At 38.6% G+C, this 12,797-nt stretch overlaps 1 protein-coding gene across 5 annotated transcripts in view; it reads right to left on the bottom strand.

Moving 5' to 3' along the window:
* LOC128734839 (capon-like protein) overlaps positions 1-9,155 on the bottom strand; it is a 63,171-nt gene extending 54,016 nt beyond the window's left edge. Inside the window, exons 1-2 of one of the 5 annotated variants that reach the window (XM_053829213.1) lie at positions 9,073-9,155; positions 6,521-6,891 (exon numbers count right to left, since the gene is read on the bottom strand). In XM_053829213.1, the coding sequence (XP_053685188.1) occupies positions 6,521-6,625 (105 nt within the window). In that variant the 5' untranslated portion in view covers positions 6,626-6,891; positions 9,073-9,155. Of the gene's footprint in view, positions 1-6,520; positions 6,892-7,359; positions 7,442-8,959 lie in introns of those variants that run through there. The other 4 variants (XM_053829209.1, XM_053829210.1, XM_053829211.1 and 1 more) reach the window with 4 other exon arrangements.
* Between the last annotated feature and the right edge of the window lie 3,642 nt (positions 9,156-12,797).

Here is a 12,797-nt window from a genome sequence, read left to right as displayed (position 1 = left end):
CGATTCAAAGAAAAAAGTCTTCAGGCAAAAACTATGCTGTTCGGAACCACAACTTAGAAGGAGGAATCCTATAGACAAAATTAAGAAGCTGAAAGCCTCTGAAATAAAGAATCAAATTACACTTATGTTCCGATTTTGTCAGCCCCATGTTGAATTTCGGGCTGACAAAATAGGGAAACTGACAAAATGGGGAAATTTTTTTTTTCGAAATTTTTTCAAAATTCAAGACTTGAGACCTTGCAATATCGAAGACTTCTACTAAAAATTAAATGTAACCCTCAATTAGTCAACCGAACGCTCAATGAACCGGGCACTGCACACTGGTCCAGAACCTTTTTTGTTGCGCATTAGCTTTGAACGGGAAAACTTGGTTTTAGGTTTATGGAACTTTTGAAAGTATTTCTTAAAATTAAAAGTTCTATCGTCTAGCGGAATTTAAATTTTGATTAATCCCCCTAAAAGTGCAATAAATTTTGAATTTTTCTTCAGTTTCAATATAACACAATAATGTGTTCTGCAAAATTTTACAGCATATTATTACAAGAAATTTTGCTGAAGACAGTAACCAGCAAAGATAGAGAAATTCTATTTCTCAAAATTAGTTTTTCAGTTTTAGCTGTTTTTGCAGTTGTTGTTTGACTTTTTCCTGTTCTACAAAGTTGTACAAATAGTAAAAATTCACAACATTGCTGAATATAGTACACCACTATCTTTGCTTGTTTAGGAACTATAGAACTTTTACTATAAAAATACCCAAATTTTGACTTCGAATTACTCGCAAGAAGGCATCATTTTTTTCAAAAACTCTTCCCAGAAAATCAGAATAGTTTCAAGCAGGCTGAAAAGTTTTATAAATCATGTTTAAAAGCATAAACGTTAAGCAAAATTTAAAGGCTGACAAAATCGAGATGAAAAGCTGATAAAATCGAGGGTAGACAAAATCGGGAGCTGACAGAATCGGAACATTACTGTATCACTTTTTTGTCGATTTTGTCACGTTTTTTAACCGATTTAGATTTGTAGGAATGAATTACTTTCGTGGTTGGATTTCATATGTTGATGCTATTATTTGCTATTATGATGTTTTTTTTGCAATGGCGTAGCATTAATTGAACTCATTGGGTGGGTATGGCGGCGATGGGGGGGGGATTATCTGTTGAGCATTTTTTAAAACTATTACCGAAGAGTCCCGGAATTCCACGAAATTTTATAAACGTGCAGTTAAGGGATTTATGATCGAAAACACAATTTAAAAAATTCGATGCCTTCTATTTTCCACGAAAACTCCAAACGAAATTTTTCAGTTTTCAGGTCCAGCAGTTCAATCGAGCAGTCCAGTCGAACAATTGAATCGAATAGTCTAGTCGAGCACTCGAATCGGAAAGTTTAGTCAAGCAGTCTAGTCGAGCAGTCGGGTCAAGCGGTTCATTCGTGCAGTTAAGTCGAACGGTTGAGTCGAGTAGTCCAGTCGAGCTGTCGAATCAAACAGTTGAGTCGAGCAGTCGGGTTGAGTGGCTAAGTCGAGCAGTCTTGTCGAGCTGTTGAATCAAGCTGTCAGTAGAGTCGAGCAATCAAATCGAGTAGTCTAGTCGAGCAGTTGAATCGAGCAACCGGGTTGAGCAGATGAGTCAAGCAGCCGATTCGAATAGTCCAATCGAGTAGTTGAGTCAAGCAGTTCTTTCGAGCAGTTGAGTCGAATAGTCCAGTCGAGCAGTGGAATCAAGCAGTTGAATCGAGCAGTTGAACAGTTGAGTTGAGCAGTATAGTCGAGCAGGTGAATCATGCTGTCCAGTCGAGCAGTCGAATCGAACAGAATATAGCCCATTGCCAGGGTTCTCACATGCACAGATTATTCTGTGTTTAACAGATATTTGAAAGAAATCGCCTGTACAGAATCTGTATGCATTGAATACAGATTTTCACCAATTACAAAGATTAAACAGATTGTTGAGCTTTTACAATGAAAGCGAAAGAGACGGTAATAGTCAGCAAAATGACTCTCCGTCCCTTTCACTCTCATTGTTTAGCATTGGACAGATTTTTGCACAGATATTTTTCCTCGCTGTGCATATGGCCAGATTTTTTAAACAAAAAAAACGCAGAACTATATGTGGCATCCCTGCCCATTGCTACGAAAGCATGACGTCTTGTCAGGGACCTGGTTTTTGGTACAGACATAAGCCTCTTATATATGTACTAGCTCGCGTCGCCTCGCGTCTAATTGAGAGCAAATTGGTGGTACGCTATGTAACTCTATGAGGTGCAATTACGTTACTTTTGGTCGTCTTGAATGTAATCTGGTATGATTGGTTTGAGTCTTTGCTTAATGTGGGCGATTATTACCACGAAAATACATATCGCACCCCTCGTTTTGGCGACAGACATAAGCCTCTTATATTTATGATGATTAGGGGTCATTCCACGCGAAGTGTCCGAGACCCGTGTAATCGACCATCACGGATTTGAACCTAATTTTGCCAGATTGTTCGTTTTCGGTCAGAAAGTAAAAATACAAAATTTGGTGCCAAACGGCCATTCCCTCGATTAATGGGAGTACCTCCATTTTTAAGGAAAATTCCCGTTTTTGTCAAAACCTCTTATTTTCTTTTGCTTATATCTCCGGAAATATTAAGCTTAGAAACACACTATTTTCACATTTTCAAAGAAAATTACCCAGGGAATTCAAAAAAGATATAATTTTTGAGCACCAGTGTTGCCAAATATTTTTAAACTCAATTTGAAAATTAAATTTACATTTTTCTCTCAATGAAGACAATTTGATCTCAAAAATTTCAACTACATCGTGTTTCGCAGATTTTTTTATATAAGAATCACTCATCGCCCCGAGGTATTCAATTCTTTACCGATCCCGAGATACAGCGTTTTAAAGTAAGCAGTCCCCCATTTTTAATGTAGGACTAAGAGCTTGGATTTTCTTGAAGCAGTAATTCTCTACGCAATGTAAAAATACTATCGCATAACGGGAAAGCATTTTCCCACAAACTTTGTTATATACTGTAAAAACGGGTATTTTCCTTAAAAATGGAGGTGCTCCCATTAATCGAGGGAATGATCGATCGGATCAAATTTTAGATTTTTACTTTCTGACCGAAAACGAACAATCTGGCAAAATTTGGTTCAAATCCGTGGAGGTCGATTACACGTTTGAACTTTTTCTCGGCCAGAAATTAATTTTTATTTTTTTCAGTATTTTTTATGAAAGTTCAGAAGATTTTCTAAAAGTCTCCCATAGATCATTTTTTTTGTAGATCCTATAATTTTCGAGTTATATTTTTATAATAATGAAGAGAAAAAAATTAAGCCCTCTCCAAAAGTTAGTCCAGACCAATTTTCGAAAAACTAAGTATGCAAAGTTGTTTATTTACATGACCTCTTTACACACAAAAAGTTTCATTGAAATCTGAGGAAGTGCTGCCAACCCCATAGACGAGTTGGCGTGAAATCCGTCTATTACAACTTTTGGTATTTCTGCATTGCTGTTCATTGAACCTGTTGTTAAAACCAACACTAAGCATTACATCGAAATGTTTTGAAGAACCATTTGCTTTTCATCACCAAAAAACAAAATTGCACCATACTGCCGCTGGAAGCATATCTGTCCCATGTTACAAAACACAAAAATCAGAAAATCGCACTCGAAGTTGAAAAACTGATTTTTCTAAAATTATTTAGTTTTGATGTCATTATTTGTCCCTCTTTGAGATAATCACGCTTATTCTGCGAGGTGAGTGACGTGACTATTTTGGATTCGCCGCGAATCAGGTGACAATTGTCACCTAGGTGACTCGTTTTGTCACCTAGGTGACTCGTTTTGTCACCTAGGTGACAGGGGTTTGTTGCCTAGGTGACACGGTTGTCACCTAGGTGACTCGACTCGCCGTGGCGAGTGACAATTGTCGTATTGAGTCACGTGACTGGCAGAATAAGGGTTAATGTTGAAAAACTTCACTCAATTTTGTATACAACTTGAAAACTTTTTATATGAAAAGGTATATGCAGCGAGACAAATATGCGTCCATTTTTTCAGTGGGACAAATTGTGTTTAAATTTTTCGAGTTTTTCTAGTATATGTTTTCGAATCATATTATAAAAATACATATAAAATTATAACGTTTGACAACAAAATATCGAAAATGACTAAATATAACATGGGACAGTTATGCTTCATCCGGCAGCATACTGCTTCCAACAAGATTCTGCAATGCCTTACCAGGCGAAAACTACAAAGGTCTGGTATAAGGACAATTTTCCAAACTTTATTTTTTCGAAAGAGTGGCCTGCCTCTTCACCTGGTTTGAATCCTTTCGACTTCTATGCATGGGGTTACATGCTAGGCAAACTAGGGTGTATCAAAGAATTGAGATACTTTTAAGCAACATTTGGAGAACATTTGGGATGAAATGCCTCAGGATATTGTGATTGCCAGCTGAAACGCTTTTCAACAACAAGTGCGATTGGTAATTAAACCAAAGGAAGATTGGATGAACTGCTTTTCTCAGTAAACTACTGCCCCCTAGTTTTGTCTAATAACTAGCAACACTTGAAAAATTATGCATTTTTATGCAATAGCAACTGATCGCGTTTATGCGATTCGGGGCTATTGTGGATGTGTCTAAAGATATTATAGAGTCCGACGAAATTACAAAAAGATATATAAAAATCAGCCCTTGAGTGCTACTTTTAAATTTTTGCACGCATTTTTCATGCAGTTTTTTTTTGTAAATTTCTCTATGCGATATCTACATCGTGTAGAATATTTATATTCACCTTCCCAAAGTCCGACAATTCATTTTTTATAGTTTTTTTTCTGAAGTTTATCACATAAGTTTGAATTTTTGAACCACAGACCGAATCGTCACCAAAAACAGAAGCTAATTGTTTGCTTCCTCTTTCAATTTGTAAACCATTTTCATAGTTTATTGTAGTCTGCACTGGAAACATTATTGTTATTTATTTATTTCGTCAACCGATGCAGACTAGTATAATATATACAGTTTTCTTATATAAAACTCGTATAATTAGATAAAGATTAAAAAGCGTACTTTTTCTTTTGCGTCGTTTGCTACGCGTTACGATTACGTATCGAATTAAAGTGATGTTTAAGTCTATGTCGAAAAATTGTAAAGTCAATGGTTTCGCAGTATTGATTGTACGGGGCCATCATACGAGTTAATGGACTGTATTTTGCATAATTTGTCATTATGGCAAATAAATTTCGATTACGAACTTGCCGAGTAGGTGTATAAAAGTTAATAAAAGTCAGAAAAGTTCAAATCTGTTGAACAACCGGGAAACTGTGTTCGAAACATTAAAAACTTGAGTCGGATGACATATGCCATTTGACGCTTTCGACTTTATCTTCATGGTTGGTTATCATAGTAACACCCTTTTGTAGGAGAAAGTCAAAAAACCTTTGGTAAATATTCAAACATTCAGAATTATAAGTATACTCGGAAACGGCATAATTTTCATTTCAACAGAATGCACGATGTCATAGTAAATATGAATATTGAGCAAACTAATCTCAACGCTCATCACGACATCGACCAATCAATAAATGAATCAACACCGGACAGCTCAGCTTTTTTCCGATGAAACGCCTATAGAGTTTGAATATTCAAGGCCGATTTTATTAATCACGAGTCGGTGCTTAATTGCAGCTCGTTGTAAAACTTTTGTTTCGATATGTTGTTGAACCTGGTTGATGAATAAAACTAAAATTTTCCGTACTTCCAATTATCGTAATTGTTCCAAACCTGCACTGACTTGCAGGCAGGCACTTGCAGAGCTGCGCTGCGCTGCTGCGGTCACCATTTATCATTAAAAGTTCACTCGAGCACCAGGTGTCCGGTGGTCGGTCGCCAAAAACTGCAATATAAATTGCACCTGCCTCGGATTGGACGCAGAGAAAGCTGCGATAACTAAAGAAAAGACAAAAACGGAGACTGAATGTCAGTCTTCTCAACCAATCTCTACAAGGGGAGATATTTGCACCACTACATTTTTGGTGACTCAAGCAGTTTATTTATCCGTCGTGCCGTCGACAGACATCGATGTGTCAAAATTATGTGTACCGCTGCAGCGGATGGATTTTAGTACAGAAATCCTGTACTCTAAAAATAATAATTTACATTTGAATTGCACTAGCAAAAGGTACATAGATTAACAACAGGAAACAACGGTGTGGAACTCATACACGATGCCACACAAAAGGAAAATAAAATACTATTTGCATAAAGACTCAGTGCTGCTGGCCAACTAGAAATCGCATTGTAATGATGCATGAGACACACAGCATCAAATGACTCATTTAGTTGCAATGCACCAGCCTAGCCTGGTTGGCATTCGTTCGCTTGCTCTCCATGCCTATTTCGAGATTGCGAAGGGAATGTAAATATGCAGTTATATCAAGCTAAATACGCATAAGTTGGAGCACTTTCCAGCCATTCCCCAGCTGAATCAAACGCCCTGTACGGATTAGCCCAGGTGTTCAACTTACCCTTGCCTGGAACGTCAGTCCATTTCCGTGAAAAGCTTGTTCGGGATACAAAGGTACACGAATGTCTTGATCATCCTTTACCAGATCGTAAGGTTGAGAAGGCATTTTGCTTCCGGTGAGCCAGCTCCTGTTCACAACTACACTTTGTTAGCGATGATGGAGCCGCGAATGGGTGCACTTTTCTTTTTCTATTATTTAATCACTAACAATAAAACGTTCTCAAGAGCATTTTATTTCTTCGGATAAAAATCTTTCACTTTGCATTGAGATTTTCTAATGTGTGCCCTTTTTACTGTTACACTCGCATGTCCTTCCTGCCTCTTCTGATGCTCTGCTTTAGAGGTCAATCACATTTGATAATAATACAGATGCTGTAACACAGAACAGTACATACTTAACAACAGCACAACGCAAAGGGAAACGATAAGCAGCGCACAATATGAACCAGCCAGCAGCCACCAGCAGCCGATTTGAAGCGCGGCCCGTTTTCTTACGCGAACACACTGACTGACTGGACGGACCGACCAACTAAGATTGAGAAAAGTTAATCGCGATTTCCTCTTGCCATATTTCCAACGCAACGTTTAGAACATTCAGCATCGTCGTTATGTTCAATCATACCTTACAACCACCAAGTTCATCACACACGCGGTCCAGAAAGCAGTGTAGAAAGCAAAGTAGAAAAGAAAAAGTTTATGAACCTAGCTATGTATTGTTCGTTAAGGTTCCTTTTTGAGAAAAACTGGTTAAACCGGTTCCCCAGTCCGGGAAGTCGGCTGAGAGAAATGCATAACAAAAAGGCATAGAACTTAACACTTTATCTTTGTTGTCATATTTACCTTTCCACACAAAGGAAAAACATGAGTATTTTTTTCTTTTCTTCCTTCAACTCCCCGTTCCGAGTCCGACTGGTTCCGACTACATATGATTCCGTGCCCATGCCCATGCTCATGCAGGTTTCCATTAGAATTCATGCTGGTCGAATCAACACTCACACCGTTGCGTGCTGTGGGAAGGTAGGTTTGGTATGCAGCTACACGCCGACCTGATACTCTGGTGGCATAGAATGAACGGAAAAATTCGGGTTTCCAACTGGAAAATTTGAGAAAAATCTGTCACTTTTTTTGTCAAAACAAACACTGCCTAGTTTAATTTGTTTTCAACTGTTTAACAAGGTTATGCTTAATCGACGCATGCATTTTTTGTCGGCCTACTTTGAAATCTTTTGACAATTATTGTAAGAAGATTTGAGAAAAGTGTTGGCAGATTCCAAGTCGAAACATTCTCATTCTAATAATCAACTAACATGGAGTAAATTAAATTTAAAAGAAAATTTCAAATGAATTTTGTGAAATCCACAACATAAAAATTTGGTTTTAAAAAATCTCTTTTCATCAAAAAAAGCTACCCGATTCAACTAAAAATTCATCATTATCGTCTCGTATTAGTTGGTTCGAAAAAAAAACCCGTGAAATTGATAGCTTAATACAATCCTTGGCTATTAAGGCATTCGTAGCACGCCCACAGCGCGGCGGCTATTTTATTCGCACAAACACCAACAATACGGGCAGATCTATCTCTCTGGGTCTGGCTCTAGCTCTGGATGATGCTAAGCTGTTTAACCACATTTCACTGTTCACTCTACTCGGCACGGCAGCGGCACTCACTCACTCTCGTGGCTCTACTCTGGACGGCATTGTTTCAGTTGTTTAATATTAGATGTACGACGATAAGCACAAAAGTACTTATGGCTAAAGTGCACTGATTAGCATAAATAACGCCCAATTATACCCGTATCCTGCAAGTTGCAGTTCTCTGATTGCTGACTTTGCGGGGCGCTCGGATTGAGATTTTTTTCTTTCGTCATTCAATCGCAAGAACCAGAGCTAAGGAAGGCATGAAATCTATTTTTGAAACATGCGATGGATATTTTAAAGAATGATCCAAAACTGATTTTGATTTATCTTGTCTCGCGTTGTGATGGTTACTACCAAGCGTTGCTTCCTCGCCTAGCAGCTCGTCGCGAGTAGCGCTGGAAATACTCGCGTGACTGTTTTCATTTTTTCTTTTTCTGCAAAATAAGCATTACACCGTGTACTAACTGTCGTCATACTGAGCTCAATTAATGCTGAAAGTTCCTGTACGGTTGTTTCAGTCCGGTAATATACTGTGATCAACGACATTAGACCGCTATGGTATAAAACCTGGAAGCAGGCACAGAATAAAACAGCTTCCGGTTTTATTGAATAAAATCGAGTTATTTTTTCTCTCGCTTTTCCCATCCCAAGACCCCACAGAACACGCTACATGTACATGCAGAGGCAGAACCTGATGGTTGTACGATACTGAAACTAAATAGTTCGATTTACGGTAAATAATGCACTAGACTAGGTTGACGCTGCTGCTGCTGGTGCTCGCCCTTTTAACGTATTTACGTACGCACATACACACTGTTCATTTCATTCCTGGTTAATGCACTATACACTATAGAACAAGATGTTGATCTTTTGGGACACGAAAAGATGTATCTGCTTGTATTCACTCCTATGCACCTGGCTAGATCATGTTAGTTGACCAATTTTTTCCTCTTTTTTTTTCAAAAGAAATTTAATACTGATATAGAATGCCGTGAACAACACCCATCTAACGCGACAAACTCCAGTTGACTGACTAAACCTTTCAACCGACACTGAAAACTTCGTCCGCAGCAGTGTTGGTGCACGCAATCACTATGGACGGTAGGGTGACGCGATTATTCGCTCCGCTCCCATTAGGCTAAGTTGGGATATTTAATTTTGTGATATAAAATTCGTATAAATTGTGTATAAAATTTTGTGTATTTTTTAAAATAATGTTTGAATAATTCCTAAGCTGTCAAAAAGTTTTTTTTATCAAGATAGATCAATCACAATTAGGCCATTACAAATATTTTATAAATTTTTTGTCCTTCCGGTGTTCGGCCACTGAAGGGGGGGGGACGAAAAAAAAAAACGAAGTGAATTTTTCAATCGAGCAAAAAAACATGAGTTTTAAGTATTTTTATTTAAAATTTTAACATGAAAACCGACTTGAATTTATACTTCAAATAAAACTTGAAATAGGGAAATAAGTGGCACATAAAATTGGACTTGAAATAGGAATTAAGTGGAACTTGAAGTCGCACTTGAAATTAATTTTAAAATCAGAACTGAAATTACACATGAAATTAGACACAACGTTTCACTTAAAATTAATCTTCATATTGGACTTGGCATAAAATTGCGCTTTAATTTAGACTAATTTGAACTTGAAGCTTTATTTCAAATTAAACTGGAAGTTGGATTTCAAATTGAACTTAAAATTATTCCCGAAGTTGGGCTGGAATTTGGACTCCAAATTAAACTTAAAGCTGAACATGAAATTGGACTTGCAATTGCACTTGAAGTTATTTTTGTTACGTTAAATTTTATAGGCAAGATGCTAGATGCTCAGACAAAAACAGAAGTTGGGGCACCAGCCTTTCAAAAATATATTTTGGTCTAGAAAAATAGCATAAAACCTTTACCTATTCTTCCGAGGTTCCCAGAGACAGTTACATCGGGAATTTTTTTTACATTAACCTTTATAGATGGGGCCTCAGCTAATAGCGAATTTGTTTATTCCCCCCGGGTTGGAATTGGATGAATTATTTGTGTTCATTTGCTCCTATCTGACAGATAAAATTCATCCAGTTCTAACCCAGATTAGCATAGCATAGCATAGTTTGACCGCCCGTGAGTTGCCCGCGATTGATCTGGATCAGCTGAGATTGCGCAAAGAACCACCAGAATGATGCTTGGGAGTAGCAGATCATTCTCAATGTGCATTTTCTGGTGATCTAATTCTATGTGATGATCAATAGCGATGCCAGCCACGCCCGTACAGGTCAATTTAGCAAGGAAAGGAACTAACGACACTTGCTGCTACTAGAGACTGAGGAATCCTCTGCATCATCCACAAGTGTCACTGGATGGAGTTGTTGTTAGTAGAAAGGAATTGATCTGGATCCACCGAGGCAGGTGGTGCGATGCTGCGAGCACTGTCATTCGAGCTCGTGTACGATTTAAGGACGTTATTGGTTACGTGGCCATTGCGAAACAGGTAGCGGAGATCCGACATTCCGATGTAGGAAAAACTATGAGAAATTAGTTTACCGCACCGAAAATTTATGTGTTATCAACATATTCGATTCGCTCGAAATCGCGCGCGGTGTGCACGAAAACTGTCCTGAGACAAAAGGGTTTATTTTGTCAATTAAATCGAAAACATTGACTGCGCGAGATACCTTTTGGCATCCTTCGATCATAGAACTTGCTTAAAAACTCTGACCACTTTATTAGGGAGCTGTAAAAAAAGCTATCAAGCTTTTGATATTTGATAATCATATGATAGAAATAACGCGCAATGTTCCTGAAAACCGATCTTACAATAAAAATGCACGTTTATAAGATTTTAATAAAAGTTCCGGTTTGTAAACGCACCATTGCTAAGTGTGCTCAAATGCATCCAAAATGGTGTTCAAAAACAACCTTTGTCGGAAAAATGCAACGAGCGAGACGCGAAAGCAAACGATGCTAAATTACCATGCGAACAGGTTCTCAGTATGTAAGCACCGATTGTATGACACTAACCTGGATATTCGGAAATTTTCGTGTACCTAAAGCCAGTAATTAAAAAAATTAAGAGCAAAAATACAGCTTTTTTATAAATGAAATATAATGGTAATGGTACTACATAATGAACCTTAGTTTGAAAATTTATATCGAGAAATATTATGCACATGCGAGATTTACTTGAAAACATCGTGACAAACTTAAATTTATTATACCTGAAATTAAAAATAAATTTAGTTGATAAGCATTTCCTCCTATCAACACTAATATACAGAAATACAACGCCCTGCACGCGTTCATACGGTTCTAATCCAGATTGAATAAACAAATTCGCTATAAGACTTATAATCGGACTTGAAATTAAATTCAAAATTGGACATAAAGTTTGACTTGACGTGATATTAAAATTGCGGCTTGAATTTGAACTCTAACTTGAAGTTTTATTCAAAATTGGACTTTGTGCAATGTACGAATCCCGACTGGGAGAGGCTGCTAGAGTCTATAGGATCGTAGCAACTGGCCCTGCAGTTGTCTTGCACTTTAACAGCTGGCTGCGAAGTCTGTCGTTTAAAAACAGAATGTCAAGTTTCGATAGTGGAATGTAGCATCTAGGCTTTGCTCTGCTTTGCTATTAGGCTTGATATTAAACATAAGGTAAGATTTAAAACTAGACATGGAATCGGAATCGAAATAGGACTTACAATTGAACTTACCTACTTTACCAGCCGAGAGCCAGGGCGGCTCTTGTCGTATCAAGAATTCCTCTCCGTTCAACTCGGTACTGGGCAACTCGTTGCCAATTCGTTGCGCGTCTCGACACACGCAAGTCGAGCAATCTAGCACGTTGAGCCCCTCTATTCCTGGTGCCAGTGGGGTTCTTGAGCAGAACGGATTTCACTGCACAGTCGTCCGGCATCTTTGCGACGTGGTAGGCCCACCGTAGTCTACCAACTTTCACCAGCAGCAGTGCCTGTAGCTCGTGATTCATACGCTTCCGCCACTCTCCGCTTTCTGTTTGTACTCCCCCAAAGATAGTCCGCAACACATTTCGTTCAAATTCGGCAAGTGCACGTATGTCTTCCGTAAGCAAAGTTACTGTCTCAAGTCCGTAGATGACTACCGGTCTGATTGGCGTTTCGTGCATCGTCAGCTTTGTGCGGCGGCGTATGCTTTTTGATCGAAGCGTCTTGCGGAAGGAAAAGTAGGCTCGATTTCCAGTCACTGTCCGTAGGAGGCAAACGTTACTTTCTCTGGAGCCTCTTCCTACCATATATTAGGTTTTCGATGCATTGGATAGGGTTACAATCCTCCTAGCCTCCGTTTTTAGTCTGGCGTAGATTGCCTCCACCGTCCCAAGGTTGCTAATAATGATGTCGAGGTCATCTGCACTCTTGCTGAAAATCGTATCTCTCGTTTCGATCACAAGATCAATAGCGATATTAAATAACATACAGGACAGTCCATCCCCTTGTCGCAACCCTCTGCGCGATTCGAAAGGACTCGAGAGTGTTCCCGAACCACGCACGTATCACATCACTCGCTCCACGGTTGCTTTGATCAGCCGCGTCAGTTTGTCGAGAAAACCGTACTCGTGCATTATCTGCCATACCTGTTCGCGTTCAACTGTATCGTATGCTGCTCTGAAA

Source organism: Sabethes cyaneus, chromosome 2 (genome assembly GCF_943734655.1).
Source record: "Sabethes cyaneus chromosome 2, idSabCyanKW18_F2, whole genome shotgun sequence".
In the NCBI taxonomy this organism is placed as follows: Eukaryota; Metazoa; Arthropoda; class Insecta; order Diptera; family Culicidae; genus Sabethes; species Sabethes cyaneus.
The sequence above is the reverse complement of the archived record's forward strand: the minus strand, read 5'-3'. Positions and strand labels throughout refer to the sequence as shown.